General features: G+C 37.0%; 1 protein-coding gene across 2 annotated transcripts in view; it reads left to right on the top strand.

The window, feature by feature from the left end:
* The window catches only part of UBXN7 (UBX domain protein 7), a 60,044-nt gene that overhangs the window by 18,431 nt on the left and 16,824 nt on the right, over positions 1 to 24,789 (top strand). For both annotated transcript variants that reach the window (XM_024991209.2, NM_001206764.2), the window contains exons 2-5: positions 3,003 to 3,150; positions 8,442 to 8,509; positions 17,068 to 17,133; positions 18,925 to 19,037. In XM_024991209.2, coding sequence (XP_024846977.1) covers positions 3,003 to 3,150; positions 8,442 to 8,509; positions 17,068 to 17,133; positions 18,925 to 19,037 — 395 coding nt within the window. The remainder of the gene's footprint in view (positions 1 to 3,002; positions 3,151 to 8,441; positions 8,510 to 17,067; positions 17,134 to 18,924; positions 19,038 to 24,789) is intronic.

Raw genomic sequence — 24,789 nt, 5'->3', positions numbered from 1 at the left:
AGAAAATCATCTCGAATGGAAAGTCTGAGATGCTTTTTTTTTTTCTTTTCCATTGTGGTTTATTATAGGATATTGAATATAGTTCCTTGTGACCTGAGATGCTTTTTAATGCTCACAGAATGTCCCACCAAATAGATTTACAATTTAGATTCTACTGCTGTTAGCCATTTATGTTGTCCAGTTTTTCGGTATTAACTGAAGTTATATTGGACATGTATATAGACATGGTTATGTGTGTATTTTATATAGATTTATTTAGACTAGATTTATATAGATTATTTAGATTTGTATAGATTTATGTAGGTTTATCTAGACTACAAGTCCAAATAACTGGGTCAAAAATTGTAAAAGGTATTTTTATGTTTGCTGATAACATCTTATAAAATTGATTTCTTAGGACTTCCCTGGTGACCCACTGGCTAAGACTCTGTGCTCCCAATATAGGGGGCCCAGGTTTGATCCTTGTTCAGGGAACTAGATCCCAAATGCTGCAACTAAGAGTTCGTATACTTCAACTAAAGATTCTGCATTCCACAACAAAGATCAAAGATCTCATGTCACACAACTAAGACCCAGTGCAGCCAAGTAAATAAATATTTTTTAAAAATTGATTTCTTAAAGGGCTTTACCAATTTACATTGCGTCAAACAGATTATGTTTGCTTTACTGTACAAATAAATGAGTAACTGTGTGATAGGACCAGTTTTAAATGATGAAGATTGGCATTTCGTAGCAGATTTTGATTTAATTATATCTTTGACAAAAAATGTAGCATCTCCTCTCCCATTATTACGAAAATGCTTCCTTTCTGTTAGAAATAGAAATTGCTAACTGAACTGCATTTTTTCTAATGAAGTAGTTCTAACTTTCTAGGATATGTTTCATTTTATTTTTCAGTTGATTAACAAATATTGAATATATAGTTGGTTTATTTAAAGAGATAGCAAATAAACGCTTTATTTAGTTTTTGTTTTATTATGAAGACTACATTTTAATGTTGCTGTTTTCTTTTCTAGTTCTGTATATTTCACACTAATCAGGCAACAGTGTAGAATTAAATAATTATTTAAAGAAAAAAGAAAGCAAGATCCTCTGTGACCCATCTCCTAGAATAATGGAAATAAAAACAAAAGTAAACAAGTGGAACCTGATTAAACTTAAAAGCTTTTGCACAACAAAGGAAACTGTAGGCAAGGTGAAAAGACAACTCAGAATAACAAACACATGAAAAGATGCTCAGTATCGCTCATTATTAGAAAAGTGCAAATCAAAACTACAATGAGATATCACCTCACACTGGTCAGAATTAGTCACTTAGTTGTGTCCGATTCTTTGCGACCCCATGGACTGCAGCATGCCAGGATTCCCTGTCCATCACCAACTCCTGGAGCTTGCTCAAACTCAATGTCCATTGAGTTGGTGATGCCATCCTACCATCTCATCCTCTGTTGTCCCCTTCTCTTCCTGCCTTCAGTCTTTCTCAGCATCAGAGTCTTTTCCAATGAGTCAGTTTTTCGCATCGAGGGGCCAAAATATTGAAGTTTCAGCTTCAGCATCAGTCCTTCCAATGAGTATTCAGGACTGATTTCCTTTAGGATGAACTGGTTGGAGCTCCTTGCAGTCCAAGGGACTCTCAAGAGTCTTCTCCAACACCACAGTTCAGAAGCATCAATTCTTTGGCGCTCAGCTTTCTTTATGGTCCAACTCTCACATCTATACGTGACTACTGGAAAAACCATAGCTTTGTCTAGATGGACCTTTGTTGGCAAAGTAATGTCTCTGCTTTTTAATATGCCATCTAGGTTGGTCATAGCTTTTCTTCCAAGGAGCAAGCATCTTAATTTCATGGCTGCAGTCACCATCTGCAGTGATTTTGGAGCCCAAGAAAATAAAAGTCTCTCACTGTTTCCATTTGCCATCTATTTGCCTTGAAGTGATCAGACAGGATGCCATGATCTTAGTTTTCTGAATGTTTAGTTTAAGCCAACTTTTTCACTCTCCTCTTTCACTTTCATCAAGAGGCTCTTTAGTTCTTTGCTTTCTGCCATAATGGTCATTCTCCTGGTCAGAATGGCCATCATCAAAAGGTCTACAAACAGTACCTGCTGGAAAGGCTGTGGAGAAAAGGGAACCCTCTTGCACTGTTGGTGGGAATGTAAATTGATACAGCCACTATGGAAGATGGTATGGAGATTCCTTAAAAAAACTAGGAATAGAACCACCATATGACCCAGCAGTCCCACTCCTAGGCATATATGCTGAGGAAACCAAAATTGAAAAAGACACATCAATGTTCATTGCAGCACAGTTTATAGTAGCTAGAACATGGGAGCAACCTAGATGTCCATTGACAGATAAATGGATACAGAAGTTGTGGTACATACACACAATGGAATATTACTCAGCTATAAAAAGGAACTTGTTTGAGTCAGTTCTAATGAGGTAGATGAACCTGGAGCCTGTTATACAGAGTGAAGTAAGTCAGAATGAGAAAGATGAATATCATATACTAATGCATATATATGAAATCTAGAAAGATGGTACCAAAGAATTTATTTGCAGGGCAGCAGTGGAGAAACAGAGAGAGTAGACCTAAGGACACGGGAAAGGGGAGGAGAGGGTGAGATTTATGGGGAGAGTAACATGGAAACTTACATTACCATGTGTAAAATAGGTACCCAATGAGAATTTGCTGTATGTCTCAGGGAACTCAAACAGGGGCTCTGTATCAACCTAGAGGGGTGGGATGGGGAGGGAGATGGGAGGCACATTCAAGAGGGCGGGGACATAGGTATACCTATGGCTGATTCATGTTGAGGTTTGACAGAAAACAACAAAATTCTGTAAAGCAATTATCCTTCAACTTAAAAATAAATTAATTAAAAAAACATTCTAAAGAGGGAAAGTACTATTAATTTCCTTGGGCATTCTGTCTTCTAATGTGAATTGAATGTAAGAAGATGTCTTTGTTTAACTTTTTTCTTGTTTTTATACTATTTCAGGTGCAAGTGAAAGTGTAGGGAAACATATGCTTGAAGCCTGCAACAATAATCTGGAGATGGCAGTCACTATGTTTTTGGATGGTGGAGGAATCGCTGAAGAGCCCAGTACCAGTTCAGCAAGTGTCTCCACTGTCAGACCACACACAGAGTATGAATTTAATATTTATTATTAGGAGCTACCTGCTGCCAACATTGAGCAGTTACGTTTTTGTCAATTAGATTAATTCTCTATTTTGAACAAATAAAAAGTTGAAAGCATCTGAATGTATCAGGTGACATTTTTATACTTATGTGCTTTAAATTCTCTAGAGCATTGTCAAGTCTATTATTTAATCCTCAGAAGAATCCTATAGGTGGGTATTATTTTCCATGTTTTACACAGGAAGCTGAAGTATAGCCATTTCCCCAAGCTATGCGGCAATTAAGTAGCAGATATGCAAGTAGAGCCCAATAAAGGTCAGATCTCCCATTTTTAGATTTTCCTACATTGTCCCAGGAAAGTTTTGAATTGTCATGAAAATTTTTTGAAAAAAATTCTAATCCTTTATGCCTTAAATAACTATAGGTATCTAATCTTTAGAAGCACCTTCAGCATATAGAACTGTAATATATGGAGAATAGTGACAAATGATAAGTACGTTGATGTTTTCCGCCCTTTACGTTTGATACCAAGGAGAGTTTAAAATGAATATCTGTTAGGCAAAATTCCAGTAGTCTTTGGAAAATACGTTGATTTTTGAATCAAAATTTCAAATACCCTTAAATAAGATTTTAATACAGATAGCCCTTTATAACTCTTTAATGTTTACAACATGAGATACTAGACAGAAGGGATCCCCTTAAATAGAATAGGCCAAAGGTGTGGATTTTATATTTACTAAATTAGATTTAAAAAGCCACAGAAACATTCCAGGACATGATTGCTTTTTTTTTTTTAAATCTAGTTCTAGATTCTAGAGTAATATACTATTTTCCCACAAAGTGTGAACTTAAAAATTTTTTATTTGTATCTTACGAAGTTTTTTCCTATCTGTATTGGCTTTTTATTTCAAGTTCAGTAATCCAATCTCCACCAACATAACTGAAATCTTTAATGGAAATCAATATGAAAATATGATTTAGTTTATAACAGGTATTCATAGCTGACATATCAGTCTTCACTGTTTAAAACATGTTTTCTTAATTGTACTTAAAAATACTTTTGATTAATGAATGTCTTTTCCTACTGAATTACATTATAATTTGGCTTAGATTATTTGTATTACTAATTGATTAGCATTTGATAGTGGCACCTACTTCCTAAGCCAGTGTCAGTTGCTCAAATGGTAAAGAATCTGCCTGTAGTGCAGGAGACCCAGGTTTGATCCCTGGGTGGGAAAGATCCCCTGGAGAAGGGAATAGCAGTCCACTCCAGTATTCTTGCCTGGAGAATCCCCTGAACAGATGAGCCTGGTGTGCTCCATGGGGTCTCAAAGAGTCAGGCACAACTGAGTGACTAACACCATAGCCTACTTTCTTAACAGGTTTTCTTTCTATACAGTTCACCTTCTGTTCCATTCTTCCATTTCATTAGGTAGCCAGCAGTCTTGGAATAGATAACCTAAAATATGTCTTTCTGTATAAGGACTACTAATTAAGCCATGGCCCTAATTGATATATTTCATCAGATTTAAGACTTGTTTCTTGAGTAAGTAAATTGCCTTCTGTGTGAAAGTTGCTCAGTTGTGTCCAGCTCTTTGCGACCCCATGGAGTATGCAGTCCATGGAATTCTCCAGGTCAGAATACTGGAGTCGGTAGCCGTTTCCTTCTCCAGGTATCTTCCAACCCAGGGATCAAACCCAGGTGTCCTGAATTGCAAGCGGATTCTTTACCAGCCTAGCCACCAGGGACACCCAAGAATATTGGAGTGGGTAGCCTATCCCTTCTCCAGGAGATCTTCCCAACCCAGGAATCAAACTGGGGTCTCCTGCATTGCAGACAGATTCTTTACCGGCTGAGCTACCAGGAAGCCTTCAGTTCAGTCGCTCAGTCATGTCCGACTCATTGCGACTCCATGAATCGCAGCACGCCAGGCCTCCCTGTCCATCACCAGCTCCTGGAGTTCACCCAGACTCACGTCCATCAAGTCAGTGATGCCATCCAGCCATCTCATCCTCTGTCGTCCCCTTCTCCTCCTGCCCCCAATCCCTCCCAGCATCAGAGTCTTTTCCAATGAGTCAACTCTTCGCATGATGTGGCCAAAGTACTGGAGTTGCAGCTTTAGCATCATTCCTTCCAAAGAACTCCCAGGCTGATCTCCTTCAGAATGGACTGGTTGGATCTCCTTGCAGTCCAAGGGACTCTCAAGAGTCTTCTCCAACACCACAGTTCAAAAGCATCAATTCTTCGGCGCTCAGCCTTCTTCACAGTCCAACTCTCACATCCATACATGACCACAGGAAAAACCATAGCCTTGACTAGACTTGACTTTGTTGGCAAAGTAATGTCTCTGCTTTTGAATATGCTATCTAGGTTGGTCATAACTTTCCTTCCAAGGGGTAAGTGTCTTTTAATTTCATGGCTGCAGTCACCATCTGCAGTGATTTTAGAGCCCCAAAAAATAAAGTCTGACACTGTTTCCCCATCTATTTGCCATGAAGTGATGGGACCGGATGCCATGATCTTCGTTTTCTGAATGTTGAGCTTTAAGCCAACCTTTTCACTCTCCACTTTCACTTTCATCAAGAGGCTTTTTAGTTCCTCTTCATTTCTGCCATAAGGGTGGTATCATCTGCCTATCTGAGGTTATTGATATTTCTCCTGGCAATCTTGATTCCAGCTTGTGCTTCTTCTAGTCCAGCGTTTCTCATGATGTAGTCTGCATATAAGTTACATAAGGAGGGTGACAGTATACAGCCTTGACGTACTCCTTTCCCTATTTGGAACCAGTCTGTTGTTCCACGTCCAGTTCTAACTGTTGCTTCCTGACCTGCATACAAATTTCTCAAGAGGCAGGTCAGGTGGTCTGGTATTCCCAGCTCTTTCAGAATTTTCCACAGTTTATTCTGATCCACACAGTGAAAGGCTTTGGCATAGTCAAGAAAGCAGAAATAAATGTTTTTCTGGAACTCTCTTGCTTTTTCCATGATCCAGAGGATGTTGGCAATTTGATCTCTGGTTCTTCTGCCTTTTCTAAAACGAGCTTGAACATCAGGAAGTTCACGGTTCACATATTGCTGAAGCCTGGTTTGGAGAATTTTGAGCATTACTTTGCTAGCGTGTGAGATGAGTGCAATTGTGTGCAAGTTTGAGCATTCTTTGGCATTGCCTTTCTTTGGGATTGGAATGAAAACTGACCTTTTCCAGTCCCGTGGCCACTGCTGAGTTTTCCAAATTTGCTAGCATATTGAGTGCAGCACTTTCACAGCATCATCTTTCAGGATTTGAAAGAGCTCCACGGGAATTCCATCACCTCCACTAGCTTTGTTCCTAGTGATGCTTTCTAAGGCCCACTTGACTTCACATTGCAGGATGTCTGGCTCTAGGTCAGTGATCACACCATCATGATTATCTGGGTCGTGAAGATCTTTTTTGATATTTCTTCTGTGTATTCTTGCCATCTCTTCTTAGTATCTTCTGCTTCTGTTAGGTCCATACCATTTCTGTCCTTTATCAAGCCCATCTTTGCATGAAATGTTCCCTTGGAAGCCTTAGATTGAGATAATTCTGTACACGCACACACTTTCACATAAAATGTAAAGTAAAGTATACCAATGATGGAAAGATCTATTCAGGTAAAAGTTGTCTGTTAAGATATCTTTTTCTTAAGATAATGGCCTATTCTTCTTTGGTGAAAGAGATTTAATAGAGCTTCTTCTTAGAGACACATGTCTGTTTCTTCAGAGTATTGCAGTTCTGTTTGTGAGCAGTGACTGAAATCCAGTAGGAAAGAGTTCATAACGTAATACTAAATTATCATTTATGCTTCACTCATTTGGCTTATTGTAGATTTCTTTGTCTGACTGCTGCTGCTAAGTCGCTTCAGTCGTGTCCGACTCTGTGCTACCCCAGAGACGGCAGCCCACCAGGCTCCACCGTCCCTGGGATTCTCCAGGCAAGAACACTGGAGTGGGTTGCCATTTCCTTCAGTGCATGAAAGTGTAAAGTGAAAGTGAAGTCGCTCAGTCTTGCCCGACTCCCAGCAACCCCATGGACTGCAGCCCACCAGGCTCCTCCGTCCATGGGATTTTCCAGGCAAGAGTAGTGGAGTGGGGTGCCATTGCCTTCTCCATTTGTCTGACTAGTTCTTTTTTATTTACAGTATGTTAGTTTTTGTTGACAAATGAGTATTGATACTTCATTAAATAGCATGTTTTGATGTTTCAACTTTTAGGTGTCAAAAACAGAGCCTTAAGCTCAGGTATTACTATAGAAACACCTGAATGAAAAACATTGGCCTAAGTTAAATTAACATTTAAGAGGAACATATTAAATTTGGAACTTACTACGTGCTATGAACATTAATCAGCAGAGTTTTGTAGTTGAGTTAAAGCTCAAATAACTAAATGACATTTAAAGAGATATGTACCATTTTTACAGCATATCTAAATGAGTATTGTTTACTAGAAGAGATGGATTATTAGTAAACCCTCTGGAGGTAAACTCTGAAGAATTTATAGGCTTTTAAAAGATGCGTGTTTTTTCCTGTTATTAGTGTCTCTTTAATGAATAATCCAAAAGTACTGCCTAGGTTGGACTTCCCTGGTGACTCAGTGGTAAAGAATCGCCTGCTAACACAGGACATGCAGTTTGATCCCTGGGTCAGGAAGATCCCCTGGAAAAGAAAATGACAACCTACTCCAGTATTCTTGCCGGGAAGTCCCGTGGTTGGAGGAACCTGGCAGGCTACAGTCCATGGGATCACAAAAGAGTTGGACATGACTTAGTGACTAAACAACAAAACAGCAACTACTTACTTTAGCTCCATCATAACTAGCATAAAATTAACTGCCTGTTTAAACTTATATTAATATATCTGTGTTTTAATTCTCTATTTGATGTAGTGGTGATGTAATATTGCTTTTATTAAGCTCATATTTTTCCATTAATTTATTCCTGAACTTTTTTTGTGTGTGTATAAATTTCCTGTGTTCTTTTTCCTTAAGAATTTAGGGTAGGGAACTTAAGAGGAAAGGCACAGTATCTTTTATTTTTATGTTTGTTCTCTTTCCTTAAGCCCATTTGCTCTGTCTATGCCAGGTACCTTGTCCCAGTTGATCTCTATTTGGAAATCACCCAACAATCACTTGTCATAATTTAATGTGGTTCCTTAAAGTCACTAAGTCTGTTGTTCATTTTACTTGTTAATTTGAATGTATTCATAATAATTACAGTGAGAATAGGTAGCAGAAAACAGTTTTCATTTGGATATTTTCCCACTTATTCTTTTTTCTTAATAGAGAGGAAGTTCGTGCCCCAATTCCTCAAAAGCAAGAAATACTGGTGGAACCAGAACCTTTGTTTGGTGGTAAGTTTACCTTTTTTTCCTAGCTTTATTTGCCTTTATTGTTGTCTTCAGGATTTTAATGAAGCTATCAAAAGATGTGAAGGCTTCTTCAGAGGTTATTATTTAAAGTACAGTCAGTTCTTACCTTGTAATTCCGTACTCCACTGAGGCAAGTTGCACAGTTGGTTCTTTCTGATGAGTGAATCAGATTAAAAAGTTGATAGCTGTTTCAGAAGGCCAAAAGGAGGAAAATAAGCAAAAGGAATTGCTGCCTTATAATGGAAATAAATCTATCATTAGATAAAAGACTGATTGTTTTGTTTTGTTTTGTTTTTTTGAATACCCATTTGACTGCCATGTCCTTACTGTCTTGATACACTATATCTTCACTCTTTTTTTTTTTTTAATGTATTTATTTATTTGGCTCTACCAGCTCTTAGTTGACACATGTGGGATCTAGTTCCCTGGCCAGGGATTGAACCCAGGTCCCCTGCATTGGGAGCGGAAAGTCTTAGCCACTGAACCACCAGGAAACTCTTATTTAATTTCTAGAAGTGCCATTCCTGTATTGAAAAAAGGAGAAAATAATCTCTAATCCATGCAAAAAATTATGGTATCAGTCTGGGGTGCATAGTAGGAAATAGAACATTTAATCAGATTTAAAGAAAAATTATAGTTTTTTTAACACAAAATTATTATTGTATTTTTGTATTATTATTATTGTATTATTGTATTGTACTTACTTGGCTGCATCAGGTCTTAGTTGCCCCAAGGCATGTGGGATCTTAGTTCCCCGACTAAGGACAGAACCTTTGTCCCCTGCGTTGGAAGGCAGATTTTGTTATTCTTTAAAAATTTGGGTTGGGGGGATAATTGCTTTACAATATTGTACTGGTTTCTACAATATTGTACTGGTTTCTGCCATACATCATGAATCAGCTACAGGTACACATATGTTTCCTTTCTCTTGAACCTCTATCTCCCGCCCCATCCCATCCTTCTAGGTAGTTACGGAGCACTGGGTTGAGCTCCCTGTGTCACACAGCACATGCCCACTGGCTGTCTGTTTTACATATGGTGATGTGTATGTTTCCATGCTGCTCTCAGTTCGTCCTGCCCTCTTCTACTGTGTCTACAAGTCTGTTCTGTATGTCTTTGTCTCCATTGCTGCCCTGCAAATAGGTTCATCAGTAACATCTAGATTCCATATGCATGCATTAATATACAATATCTGTCTTTCTCTTTCTGACTTACTTCACTCGGAATATTGGGGTACATGTGTTTCTTTCAATTATGGTTTTCTCAGGGTGTATATTCAGTAGTGGGATTGCTGGGTCACATGGTAGTTCTGCTCCTAGTTTTTTTAAGGAATCTGTACTGTTCTCCATAGTGGCTGTATCAATCTACATTCCCACCAACAGTGCATGAGGATGCCCTTTTCTTCATATCTTCTCCAGCATTTATTGATTGTAGATTTTTTAATGATGACCATTCTGACCAGTGTGAGGTGATACCTCATTATAGTTTTGACTTGCATTACTATAAAGCTCTTAGAGGAAAACATCAGCAGTACAGTCTTTGACATACATCATAGCAAAATCCTCTTTGAGCCACCTCCTGGAGTAATGGAAATAAAAACAAAAGCAAAATGGAAATATACAAAGGGGATTTAATTAAACTTAAAAGCTTTTGCACAACAAAGGAAACAAATAAGATTAAAAGACAACCCTTAGAATGAGAGAAAATAATTGCAAACAAGATAATTGACAAAGGATTAGTCTCCAAAATATACATGCAGCTCAGTACCAGAAAAACAAATAACACGATCAAAAATGGGCAAAAAACCTACACAGACATTTCTCCGAAGAAGACACACAGATGGCCAACAAACACATGAAAAGATGCTCAACATTGCGTATAATTTTATTTTAACAAGCACTTACCTTTTGTGAGCCAGATATTTTAGGCCTTAAGAAGTATATTAAAACTACAGAAGATAAGGAACTTCCCTGCCAGTCTAGTGGTTAAGATTCTGCACTTGCCACTGTTAGAGGCACAGGTTCCATCCCTGATGGAGAAACTAAAATTTTGCCTGCTATGTAGTGTGGCCAAAAAAACTTAAAAAGAAACCCAAAACCCAGAAGAAGAAGTTGTGATTCGGTTGGGTAGACAGCGTCATAGAAATATGTATTGTGTATATTGAGAATAGTGATGCCAAAAAATAGGTCTATAAGAAGTCGGTAGGCAGGCTAAAAGAAGAAATAAGTTGTAAGAAAAAGATGAAGAAAATTATATAAACCATGTCTTTTGATTTGAAAAATCCAGTTAGTTGGGAGTTTTAAGATTGATCTTTAACCTGGCAGCTTTGGAGTTTACTGTAGAAAGAAATAAAGAATGTACTCTCCAGCATCAGAAATAGTGATGAGAAGAAGATTCAGAAATAAAGATGGGAGAAAGAGCACTATAAGGTCTGAATATTGAAGAATAATATGTGCTTTCTGCTTTTTTTTTTTTTTTTACATATAAATGTAATAGAGCTCAGGAATAATGCCCTTGGAAGCTTTCTCTTTCCTTTATTGCAAGGAATAAAGGCAGGATCTTTGTGTGGGGAAGACTACAGCAAATGGGTTCTATGCTGTTTTACTGTTTGAAGCAAGAGAGTTTCTATTTGAAACATGACTTTCTTTTACCTCTGGTTTGATGAGGGTGGGGGATAAGAATGACTTTATACAATTAGGAAGTCAGTCTTAACTTTCATTAGTAGACCTTATAATAACTTTGAAAAGGTTTTTGGAGAACTGTTTTCTTCTTAGGAGTAGTATCGATTTAAAGTGTGTTTCTCAAAGTGTGGTCTGAGAGTCCCTGATACCCTTTCAGTGGGTCTGTAAGAACAGAACCATTTTCATAATAATACTAACAAGTTATTTGCCTTTTTCACAGTGTTGACATTTGGGCTGATAGTTGAGAAGCAATGATTGGTCAAACTACTGCCATCTTAATTAAATCAGGACAGTAGCACCAGACTGCTGCTACTTGTTGAATTCTTCACTAATACATACTTGCAGGGTTTTTTTTTTTTTTTTAAAGCCAATTTTACTTATTAACATTCTTGGCAAAGCAATAAAAATTAATTTCATTTGATCTTGACCCATATTTTTAAACTATTCTTTTTGATGAAATAGGATGTGTACATAAAGCACTTCTGTATACTGAAGTGCTCTGGTTACTTTAAAGAAAAACGCTTGTATTCGTGTTTGAGTTGAAACCTAAACTAGCTGCTTTTTTTATGGAACGCTATTTTTCTTGAAAGATTACTGACAAACTGTAGTTATTTAGAGTTAGGCATTTGGCAGACATTTTCTTGAATGTGAACAAAGCCTGTTAACTGCTTCAAGGCAAACAATTGACATTAATTGTTGCCAGTCATTTGAGGAAAAAACAGCTTTCATGCAGAACTTAGAATTTTAGAAAGTTTAAGTCCATGATTGTGATCTTGTTAGCTTCCTAGTACTTAAAGGCTTTCTAATGAGATTCAGTTAAGTTCAGTCGCTCAGTTATGTCCGACTCTTTGTGACCCCATGAACCGCAGCACACCAGGCCTCCCTGTCCATCACCAACTCCCGGAGTCCACCCAAACCCATGTCCATTGAGTCGGTGATGCCATCCAATCATCTTTTCTTCTGTCGTCCCCTTCTCCTCCTGTCCTCAATTTTCCCCAGCATCAGGGTCTTTTCCAATGAGTCAGCTCTTCACATCAGTTGGCGAAACCATTGGAGTTTCAGCTTCAACATCTTTCCTTCCAAAGAAATCCCAGGGCTGATCTCCTTCAGAATGTTCTGGTTGGATCTCCTTGCAGTCCAAGGGACTCTCAAGAGTCTTCTCCAACACCACAGTTCAAAAGTATCAATTCTTCAGCACTCAGCTTTCTTTATAGTCCAACTGTCACATCCATACATGACCACTGGAAAAACCATAGCCTTGACTAGACGGACCTTTGTTGGCAAAGTAATGTCTCTGCTTTTGAATATGCTGTCTAGGTTGGTTGTAACTTTCCTTCCGAGAAGTAAGCGTCTTTTAATTTCATGGCTGCAATCACCATCTGCAGTGATTTTGGAGCCCAAAAAAATAAAGTCAGCCACTGTTTCCACTGTTTGCCCATCCACTTGCCATGAAGCGATGGGACCGGATGCCATGATCTTCGTTTTCTGAATGTTGAGCTTTAAGCCAACTTTTTCACTCTCTACTTTCACTTTCATCAAGAGGCTCTTTAGTTCTTCACTTTCTGCCATAAGGGTGGTGTCATCTGCATATCTGAGGTTATTGATATTTCTCCTGGCAGTCTTGATTCCAGCTTGTGCTTCCTCCAGCCCAGTGTTTCTCATGATGTACTCTGCATATCAGTTAAATAAAAATGGTGACAATATACAGCCTTGACATACTCCTTTTCCTATTTGGAACAAGTCTGTTGTTTCATGTCCAGTTTATCTGTTGCTTCCTGACCTGCATACAGGTTTCTCAAGAGGCAGATCAGATGGTCTGGTATTCCCATCTCTTTCAGAATTTTCCACAGTTTATTCTGATCCACACAGTCAAAGGTTTTGGCATAGTCAAGAAAGGAGAAATAGATGTTTTTCTGGAACTCTCTTGCTTTTTTGATGATCCAGCAGATGTTGGCAATTTGATCTCTGGTTCCTCTGCCTTTTCTAAAACCAGCTTGAACATCTGGAAGTTCACAGTTCATGTATTGCTCAAGCCTAGCTTGGAGAATTTTGAGCATTACTTTACTAGCGTGTGAGATGAGTGCAATTGTGTGGTAGTTTGAGCATTCTTTGGCATTGCCTTTCTTTGGGTTTGGAATGAAAACTGACCTTTTCCAGTCCTGTGGCCACTGCTGAGTTTTCCTAATTTACTGGCATATTGAGTGCAACACTTTGACAGCATCATCTTTCAGGATTTGAAATAGCTCCACTGGAATTCCATCACCTCCACTGCCTTTGTTCGTAGTGATGCTTCCTAAGGCCCACTTGATTTTACATTCCAGGATATCTGGCTCTAGGTGAGTGATCACAACATCGTGATTATCTGGGTCGTGAAGATCTTTTTTGTACAGTTCTTCTGTGTATTCTTGCCATCTCTTCTTAATCTCTTCTGCTTCTGTTAGGTCCATACCATTTCTGTCCTTTATCGAGCCCATCTTTGCATGAAATGTTTCCTTGATATCTCTAATTTTCTTGAAGAGATCTCTAGTCTTTCCCATTCTATTGTTTTCCTCTATTTCTTTTCATTGATCACTGAGGAAGGCTTATCTCTCCTTGCTATTCTTTGGAACTGTGCATTCAAATGAGTATATCTTTCCTTTTCTCCTTTGCTTTTCACTTCCCTTCTTTTCACATCTAATAATCTTCTGATGAGATTAGTGGTGACATTAACAGATAGTTATTTTTTAAAATATTTTATGATGAAGTGGTCAATATTTGGAATGTTTTGCATAACTCAGTGAACAAATATTTTCAAGCCACCAAAGCACACTGTTACAAAATTGTACATGGGTGAAATATCTGTTCTGATCAATATGTATTTGTATATGCAATATATATTAGATATCTGCTGCTGTTTAACAAATTGTTTCAAAATTTAACGTCCTGAAACAACAAACGTCTGTTATATCACCATTTCTATGTGTTAGGAATCCAGGTGTGGCTTAGTTGGGTCCCTCTTTTATGGTCTCTCAAGGGTATAATCAAGGTGTCAGCCAGGTCTACAGGCATCCCAAAGCATGACTAGAGGAAGAGTCTAAATTCACTTATGTGGCTGATGGTTGACTGGAGACATCATCAGTTCCTTACCACAGAGCAAATGAGAGAGCCAGAGAGGACAGCTCAGGATGGAAGCCACCATCTTTTTGTAACCTGATTATTGGAAGTGACATCCTGTCACCTCTGCCTCATTCTGTTTGATCTTGCACATACTCAAGATGTTCACGCACAGGTCATGAGATAGGGATAATTGGGTGCTGTCACAGAGCCTGCCTAACACGTAGACCAGTAGATTTAAATGTAGCAGAGTATGAAAAGTTCATTGATAATATTTCAGATTCCATGTTGGCTACCAACCTTTAAGAAATTACTTCTGATTGAGTTTGGTGTAGTAGCTGAGGAAAATGTTGACAATTACCTTAAAACTGTTAAAATACTCTTCCCTTTTACAATTACATGCCTGTGTGAAGTTAAATTTTATTTTTCTTCATATACTTGAATTAAAAGAATAGCAGCAGATTGAATGCAGAAGCAGATCTAAAAATTCAGGTGTCTTCTCTTATAGCAGTTATTAACAGAGATTTGTGAAAATGTGAAACAGTGCTCCCCTTCTCATATTTTTTTTTCCCTCTGTTTCTCCCCTATTCTGACTGTGAAGCTCCGAGTGAATCTCTTTTAGCTCTTTGCAGCTTAGTTTCTTTGACCTCAGTGACCAGTACTCTACTTTGTGAGTAGTAGAGTAAGAATAAAGAGGACTGATGTTTACTTTTAGCATATGGTTTGGAAGAGTCTGGAAACCATGTATGAAGAGGCAGGCAGGAGTAATAATGGTCCTGAAGCTAGAGGTGTAGTGGCCTGAGGAGAAGTTCTTGCTTCGACTTAGGATAAATAAGGGGGAAACAAATGGGAATAGGTCATGAGTCCAAGAAATACGAGGGTAGTTGGAAAGCTAGCAGTAAGGACCTACGATGAATCTCCAGGAGATTGAGAAGTGCTAAAATTGGAGGCAGGGTTGGGGGAGTGGATATGTATGTGTATAAAGAATGTAGAATGTTGATTGGCCTGCCATTGGTAATTTAAAAATTAAAAAACTACCTTTTATATATTATGTACTACCTCTCCAATAATAATATGCTTTCTTAAGCAGCTGTTCTATGTCTTAACCGAAGATAATTTTTCATTGTTATGGTTAATAATTGGTTAAAACTTGCTTGTTATGGTTAAATAGTACTTGATAATGAGTTTTAAGAAATCATTGAGAAATTATTACTGCTAGAAACATATATATTTAAGATAGGAACTCTTAAATAAAAATAGTTCCAAGATTGAAAAGAATATTTCTTGCTTCTTCTGTATAAAGGGAGGGATAGAGAAATAATGCAATATTTAAATTTTATAAGTTTAATAAAATTTAAAATTTGTATAATTTATTCAATAAAATAAAACAATTTATATGTAAAATTCAAGTTAAATTTGAAATTCAATGCAAAGTTTAAATATAGAAGCCTCTCATTTTTACCAAATTCCTTTTCCTAGAGATAATATTGTGATTCTTCAATGTAAATACTGATATGCATAAGTGCGTAAATAACATGTGCTAAATCGCTTCAGTTATGTCCAACTCTTTGGGACCCCATGGACTGTAGCCCACCGGGCTCCTCTGTCCATGGGATTCTCCAGGCAAGAATACTGGAGTGGGTTGCCTTGCCCTTCTCCAGGGGAATCTTCCAAATGATATACTAACAGATAATGCTTTAAACAAATAAGTAATTTTTTAACATGTGGTTCTGCATTTTTTTGTTATTTTTTTGTTTTGCTTTTTACTCAGTAGTTCTTAAAGAATTACTCTATATAATGGAAAATGCAGGCTGTTTCGAAGGATGCTTTGAACTTGGGATTGGGGGACTTTCATAGTTTCTATCTGTTTTTACTATCTAATCATCATTTCTTACAGAGTATTGTTCTAGTTACATGCTTGCCGGGCTTGCCATAAGCCAACTTAATGACTGTCACCTATATTGAAGGAATCATTAAATGTCCTTATTTAATGTATATAAAGACCTAGTAATTTAAAAAAAATTTTATATTATAGTTGATTTACAGTTGTGTGTTAGTTTTAGGTGTACAATAAAGTGATTCAGTTATATATAATATACATGTATCTATCCTTTTTCAGATTCTTTTCCCATTTAAGCCCTGGTAAATTTTTTAGGTTTCAGAACATACAGGAAGATAACATTTTGATAATTGCTTTTGAAACTTTATCTGTACAATACTTAAGGATTGGGTTATAGACCCTATTCAACAGTATCAGAAGACATTGGTTCTGTTTATTTCTCTGTAATTATAGGAAAAATTTATACTCTAAAATTAAAATTGTTTTTTGATGTTTATAATTCTACATGTGTGCCACTTACTAAGAAGTAGTTCTTAAATATTATGGTTTAAAATTTACTCAAGTATTGTACTAAAGGGTAGGCAGATCCTTTAAAATAACCTGAATTTGGTATGTGGAGCATGTGTAAGATTCATCTCCATGTGGAATCATCCTCACAATCCTTCTTCCTGTCTTTTTACATAAGTTTGGCCAAGTCTTGGCTGGACCTTAATTTTCTTTTTTATATAACAAAATGTTGGTCTGAAAATGGTTACATTAACTATATATGAACGACTTGAAAGTTTTAAAAATATTTTATTTTTTGGAAGAGGGCACTATTATCAATCTTAGTGTCTTAAAATAAGAAATTCTTATAAAGACATTTTAGAATTGTTAAAAAGTTAATGTTTAAGCTTTTGTGTCAATTCTGTTTTTTTCTCCTAAAGCTCCTAAAAGACGACGGCCTGCACGTTCAATATTTGATGGTTTCCGGGATTTTCAAACTGAAACTAGTAGGTATCTATGGATCAGTTTATCATCTCCTTTTCTCTTCCTCCTTCCTTCTGCCTCCATTCTTGTCTTTTTCTCCCTCCCCGTCTCCTGCAGATAAAACCACAAGGTGGAAAAGCACCCATACACTCCCCTTCAGGTCAAGATCCTGGTTTGTTCTATATAATTTTTTTCTTAAAAAGAAAAAAAATGATTAATATTAGGCCTAATAACTTTGAGGATTCATCTTATTTTGAAAAGTAAATTATGAATTCAGTCTGTGATTGTTATTAACTCTCCCTTGCTGCTGCTGCTGCTAAGTTGCTTCAGTCATGTCCAACTCTGTGCGATTCCACAGACGGCAGCCCACCAGGCTCCTCTGTCCCTGGGATTCTCCAGGCAAGAATACTGGAGTGGGTTGCCATTTCCTGCTCCAGTGCATGCAAGTGAAAAATGAGAGTGAAGTCGCTCAGTCATGTCCAACTCTTCGCAACCCCATGGACTGTAGCCTACCAGGCCCCTCCGTCCATGGGATTTTCCAGGCAAGAGTACTGAAGTGGGTTGCCATGTCCTTCTCCACCCCCTTGAGCTGAATTATTCTAAATTCTAACCTACTTGATTATAGAAGAATAAGAGAAGTGGATATAATAGAAATCTGATTATTTACGAACTTAATCCATTTCTGAATGAGCACTTAAATGCTGACTATAATAAAATAAAAACTGATTTTCCTCAGGAACCTGATATATGTCAATTAAAGGAATGACTGCAATGAAAATGATTATTACAGGGATTGAAAAATACAAGAAAAAGCCATATTACCCCACGCAGCCACTATTAACATTTTGGCTACAGCTGTTTGAAATAAATTTATGTCTTTCTGTGGGATAAATTAGAACGAGAATCTTGACCATCTACTTTTAGTGGATTTAGTGCTGATTTCGGAGAAGGCAATGGCACCCCACTCCAGTACTCTTGCCTGGAAAATCCCATGGATGGAGAAGCCTGGAAGGCTGCAGTCCATGGGGTCGATGAGGGTTGGACATGACTGAGCGACTTCACTTTCACTTTTCACTTTCATGCACTGGAGAAGGAAATGGCAACCCACTCCAGTGTTCTTGCCTGGAGAATCCTAGGGACGGGGGAGCCTGGTGGGCTGCTGTCTATGGGGTCACACAGAGTCGGACATGACTGAAGTGATGCAGCAGCAGCAGTACTGATTTAGTAATGGAACCCTAAAGAAAAGGACAGATATGTTTGGAGAATATGTGAGGAACTTTTGGACCATATATGATTTTGTAATGATTTATAATGAGTTCGTTGAAGCTCAGATAGGTCTTGTAACTTGAGAGAGTGGAATCCAGACTGACTTAAGTCATCCAGGGAATCCTGTACGCTTTGAGGAGCAGATGACCTCGGTAGTCATTGTCTCTCACCGGCAGAATCTTTCAAGATTGGGAATGTTGAAACAACTGGAATGTAGCTAGATAAATTAAGGTGACTTTCAAAATTAGATAAATGGAGATGAAAATTTTTTTGTATGCTTAAGTTCATTTTGAGTATGTGAAGGAAATATTTTGAATAGTGACTCTTAGATAATTTTTGCCTTTATCCCTACCTTTGGATAGAGAGCACCAAGTCTTAAGACTTTCTCCCCAACTCACTTTGTATTATTTTTCAGAGTCAGCCTTAGATCTTTGCATTTGAGATCAAGCACATTGTTCATTAGTTCTTGCAATTGATACATTGTTTTAGTTGGGAGATTTCATGACTTTTATGGCTAATTGAAACTTTCTTATCCTCCTGTGTTGCAGTTCGGCAAGAACAGGAATTAAGAAATGGAGGAGCGATAGATAAGAAACTAACTACCCTTGCAGATCTGTTCCGGCCACCCATTGATTTGATGCATAAAGGCAGTTTTGAAACAGTAAGTTGTTGGAGATTCTAAACCCAACCTGTGAATCCTTTTGCAGTTTTTAGTGGCATTTTTCTAAGAGCAAAAAAAAGTTTTCAACATATAGAGAAATTGGCGTCTTAATGAGATATCTAGAAAGTTACGTTGATTTATATTTCTACCACCAGTATATGATATTACCTAATAAAATCACCTTATTGTGTGGCATCATTTTAGAATCTGCCATTTTTATTTATTATTTTTTTTATCATTTAAAGTTTATATGTCTTTGACTACTACTGGGAATAGTCTCTGGGTGTTTTGGCCATTTGTGGATTGTTTATAGTTACCTTTTACTCATATTTTTTATGAGGATCCAAGTGTGTTTGAAAAGAGTATTTCTAATTGCAAAATATGTTCTTCAGTTCTTGGTTTTAATTTAGCTGAAACCAAAGGAAAACCTTCTGGAGCAGGTTTATTTGATTGTCTGCTAAATTATAAGCTCAATGAGGGCAGGGGAACCATGTTTCTTTTTATTTTGGTAATCCTTTCAATTCAGTCTTTAGCGTTTAATAGGAACATGATATTTGTTAAATGAATAAGTTTAGTTGGGATTTTAAATATTCTTCTGTTGGTGTTCAAACAGCTTGATTTTGTGTGTTGACTGGCATGTTAATTCTCTGTTGAATCAGTAGAGCATTTCTATAGCTGTGTATCACTTAAATTTCAGGTAAGTCTGTTAGGATAAAGTAGGGCAAACACTTAACTACAAAAATGACATTAGTAGCTACATATTTGGAAGTGAATTATGATTGTGTTTTTAAAAACATTTTGCCCTTTAACATAACACTTCAGATCAGATCAGATCAGTCGCTCAGTTGTGTCCCACTCTTTGCAACCCCATGAATCACAGCACGCCAGGCCTCCCTGTCCATCACCAACTCCCGGAGTTCATTCAGACTCACGTCCATCAAGTCAGTGATGCCATCCAGCCATCTCATCCTCTGTCGTCCCCTTCTCCTCCTGCCCCCAATCCCTCCCAGCATCAGGGTCTTTTCCAATGAGTCAACTCTTCGCATGACATGGCCAAAGTACTGGAGTTGCAGCTTTAGCATCAGTCCTTCCAAAGAAATCCCAGGACTGATCTCCTTTAGGATGGACTGGTTGGATCTCCTTGCAGTCCAAGGGACTCTCAAGAGTCTTCTCCAACACCACAGTTCAAAAGCATCAATTCTTCGGTGCTCAGCCTTCTTCACAGTCCAACTCTCACATCCATACATGACCACAGGAAAAACCATAGCCTTGACTAGACGAACCTTTGTTGGCAAAGTAATGTCTCTGCTCTTGAATATGCTATCTAGATTGGTCATAACTTTCCTTCCAAGGGGTAAGTGTCTTTTAATTTCATGGCTGCAGTCACCATCTGCAGTGATTTTGGAGCCCAGAAAAATAAAGTCTGACACTGTTTCCCCATCTATTTCCCATGAAGTGATGGGACTGGATGCCATGATCTTTGTTTTCTGAATGTTGAGCTTTAAGCCAACTTTTTCACTCTCCACTTTCACTTTCATCAAGAGGCTTTTTAGTTCCTCTTCACTTTCTGCCATAAGGGTCTAAATGAAATACTTAGGTTAAGAAATTTAATTATAAGCTGCTTCTTTCTGCATTCTTTAATTTTCTGAATTGTAAAACCTGACAGTGTTTGGCTGCATGTACAAAATCCAAATAATGGAGGTTTGACCAGATGTGTTTCTTTTTGTTGTGTAAATAAAGTTCAGGGAGTCTGATGTCAATTTATCAGCTCAAAAATGTCAGGTTAGATGTCTCCTCAGATTTCATCTTTCGCTCGTGATCTTTAACATGGCAACTGCCTATCCTTTCTAATAACCATTGACGGAGAATAACATAATATGTAAGAAAGAAAAAGGATCTGAGTTTGTTTTGATGTGCTTTCTATTTTCATTAGCTTCTGTGTTGCTCAGGGGCTTAGTGAAGTAACTCTGAACTTGACTTAATTTGGACACTTTGGCCTCATAAAAAGCAGTTAGTCTGCTGCTTGTTCATTAAGGGAAGATGTGAATCTTTCAATATTGTTATCTGGAATTGGTTTCAATTTGTTGTATCACCTTTTATTCTTTGTATTTTGTGACCTATGTTGTTTTCAACTGTATTTTTTCACTGATAATACTCAACTTTATCATTTACAACTCTTTAAATGATATAAATATTTCCAGAAAAAATAGGCATTTCATTATGATTAATGATATATGCATTAGTTTTATAAAAATTAGGGAAGCAATATGCAAAATTATTTGCTGAAACTTAAGAGAGATGAATGTTAAAAATTAAAGGAATAATGAGGTCGCAAAGATTCAGACACGACTGATCGACTTTCACTTTCTTTGGTTGCTCAGGCAGGACCCATAGGTTTGGATTAGATGTAGATCTGAGCTACAGTTTTACAAGTTTAGAAACTAGACTTTGTTGTTTCTTAGTGTAACTACAGGTAGACCATAATCAAGGGTTCTGGCTCATGCCTGTGAAGTTCATTCAGTATTTAACAAGGCCTCCTATTGTAAGGCCTTGTTCTAGGGGATGGCGATTATATTTATTGGAATAAAGATTTAACTCCATGTGAGAGACCAGGAAAGAAACAATAGCTTAAAGAAGATAGAGGTCCATGCTTTTAGGATGGTTCTGCCCTATGAAGTTATCAGGAATGCAGCTTTTCCTGTCCTGTTCTGCTGTTCCTTAGGCCTTGCTTGCCCTTGTCTGCATGATTCAAGGTGGCTAGCCACCATGTTTGCTTTTCAGTTAGCATGCAGGAGGGAAGTGACTGAGAAGGGTACACCTTTTCCATTTAAAGGAACAACTTAGAAGTCACACACATCACTTCTCACATTCCATCAATCAGAACTTAGCAATGTGGCTACACCTAGTTGCAAAGGATACTAGGAAATAAGTATCCAGATGCTTAGCTGAAAGTTGGAGATTCTGTTACTATGGTGAAGGGAAAAATGGGTATTTGTTATCTGTAAGCAGTTTCTGCCATAGGAAGGTAGTGGTAAACAAATTATACTAAGTCCTTTGACATCAAAAAATTTATAGAGGGAGAAACAGACTAAACAAAAACCAAAAACAATATCTATATAACATATTTAGTATATATACTTATGTTTTATGAATGTTTGACACACAGAAATTTCAGGTTACAGTAGTTGCTAGGAGAAAGTATAAAATAGAGTAAGGGAAAGAGAGAGAGGACTCTTGTTTGGGGACAAAGTGAGGGAATGTAAACCATAGAAGGATCTTAGGAAAGAGTAGAAAAACAGTTAAGTGTAAAGATACTAGTGTTGGAAAGAGTTCAGGCATATTTTTGGTACAGCCAAGGAAATTTGTGTAGCTGGAGCTGAGTGAACAAGGCACTTAGGGTAAGTTATCTGACCTCGGCAAGGAAATATTTCTTGTTTTCCTCTTTCCCTCTTAGCATGTAAGTTTCTTCTTTCCCCATTAGCATGAATACAGGGATTTTGTTTTATTTACTGTTCTGTGTCCATGGTGCATAGAAGGGTATCTGGCACACAACTGCCCTCCATAAATTATCTAGTGGTATAATCTAGAGTATATTGTACAGAAAGAATCAGAACAATTTCCATAAAATATTTCTTATTTTCATAACAAATGCATGTTTATTTGTAAAATTGCCATTCAGTTGGACTTTACTGATGTAAAGTAAGTAGAAGTAGAAATAAGTTTCTTCTACTCTTAGAAAAACCAAGAGTACTTTAATTTCCAAAGTACTTGCTATAAATGCAAATAAAAATATTTTAATTAAAATGTAAAGAACTGACTCAGTAACAAAATACATAAGATAAAGTTTTTCTAAATAAACTTTATACATAGCTTATGTTTTTATTCAAATTAGGCGAAAATTAGAGAAAAATTAAAAACCAACAAGGAGGGACTTCCCTGGTGGTCCAGTGGTTAAGACTGCACTGCCAGTGTAGGTGTGGGTTTGATCCCTGCTTGGAGAACTAAGATCCCATATGCTGTGAGGCACAGCCAAAAAAAAGCAACAAGGAAAAATAATAGTTTCCATTTCCATAAGAAAGTACAGTGCATATTTTAGTATATTTCCTTTTCAACTTTATGCATATATATTTGTTGAAATAGATTAATTTTTCCTCTGTATCCTCTTTACGTACTTTACCAACAGTGTAGGAGGGTTCCCTTTTTTATACACCCTCTCCGGCATTTGTTTTTTGTAGATTTATTTATTGATGGCCATTCTGACTGGTGTGAGGTGACACCTCATTGTAGTTTTGATTTTTGATTTGCATTAAAAGTAATTTCCTAACATCTTTCAGTTTCTTTTGCTTGTATAACTCTTCTCCCATTGTAAGCTTTGTGCAGGAAGGGATTTTTTGGTTTGGTAACTGCTATAACTCCAGCATCTATAGCTGTACCTGAAACATGGTAGATACTCAAATATGAATCTGAATGAATGAAAGCATGACTGTGAATAGATGAATTTTTAAAAACAATAGCAGATAGCTCTTATTGTTTTTGAACTCTGCATTTTTAAAATTTTTCATGGGTTTTTTGTTTTGTTTTGTTTTTTGGGGGTTTTTTGGTCAGTGTTGCAGTTAAGGCAGACGTAGTAAATTTACCTTATAGGGATGTGTACTATTTAGTCTGTCCCTCTAAAATGTATTTTCTTTTTTCTCAAATACTTTTCTTCAGTTAAAGCAGTATAATTACTCACTTATCACCCATTTTTTAAATCCACATGCTTGCTATAGGCAAGGGATTAAGTGGAATACTGTTACTTCCTAGAAGCAAGGAGTTACTAGATTTTGTATACTTAAAAATAAGCTTTTGACCAGTTAATTGTAGCTTTCTGGCTCATTATAAGGCTACTTCCTTTTAGAACTTGGATTTTCACCTTTGGAATCAGTAACAAATATTATAAAATTATTTTCTCTGGAAGATTTGTATAGAAAAGTAGAATAACATTTTTTTAAGATTGTGTAAACCTGCTTATTAAACAGAAGATAGTCTTACATTTTCCAATACCTCCGAAATGATATATGTTCTTCAGTTACTATTAATCTGAGTTTTAGCTGATTCTTAAGATTTTCCCATGTCACGCTTATTTGGGAAAAAATATATTGTTCCAGGACAAAATGATTTAAAAGCTGTGACTTCCATTTCATTGTTTCTATAAGAGGATTTGAGGTAGCTTTTGCTCATTTGCTTTTCTGCCATGCTTTTCCAGTTCAGTAATATTTCTTAGATCATTGTTGTGATAAGGCAATGTAAGGGGGGAAAAAAGTACACACTCATAATTGATACTTGTGCTGTAAATTGGGGAGTCTTTTGGAGATCATTCTGAAACATCGTTTCATCTGTAGTTTCGGTTTTTAAATACACGCCTAGGAAAAGAACCCTGAGAGAAAAAATCCTCAGCAGCTTCTAGTGATTTATAGAGTGAATCTATAAAATGCCATGTGCCTAATAATTGAGATGAATACGATATTTGGAAATGTGTGTAAAATGATGTTGAAAAAATAACAAACTAATACACACATACTGGTTACAGTTATTAAAAAGAAGAGGTATATTTTTGGATAGGGATTAGTAGAGAAAGCACAATAGAATTGTGCCCTTGTTTATGGAATCTTTTTCAGGTAAAGAGGTTTACATGTTTACCAGTGCAATAAAAATCCAGCCACTCTAATAAATAACAATGGATAAAAGGAAAACAATTCATTTAAATTTGAAA

The sequence above is a fragment of the Bos taurus genome, chromosome 1 (genome assembly GCF_002263795.3).
Source record: "Bos taurus isolate L1 Dominette 01449 registration number 42190680 breed Hereford chromosome 1, ARS-UCD2.0, whole genome shotgun sequence".
In the NCBI taxonomy this organism is placed as follows: Eukaryota; Metazoa; Chordata; class Mammalia; order Artiodactyla; family Bovidae; genus Bos; species Bos taurus.
This window is presented reverse-complemented; position numbering and strand designations above follow the sequence as displayed.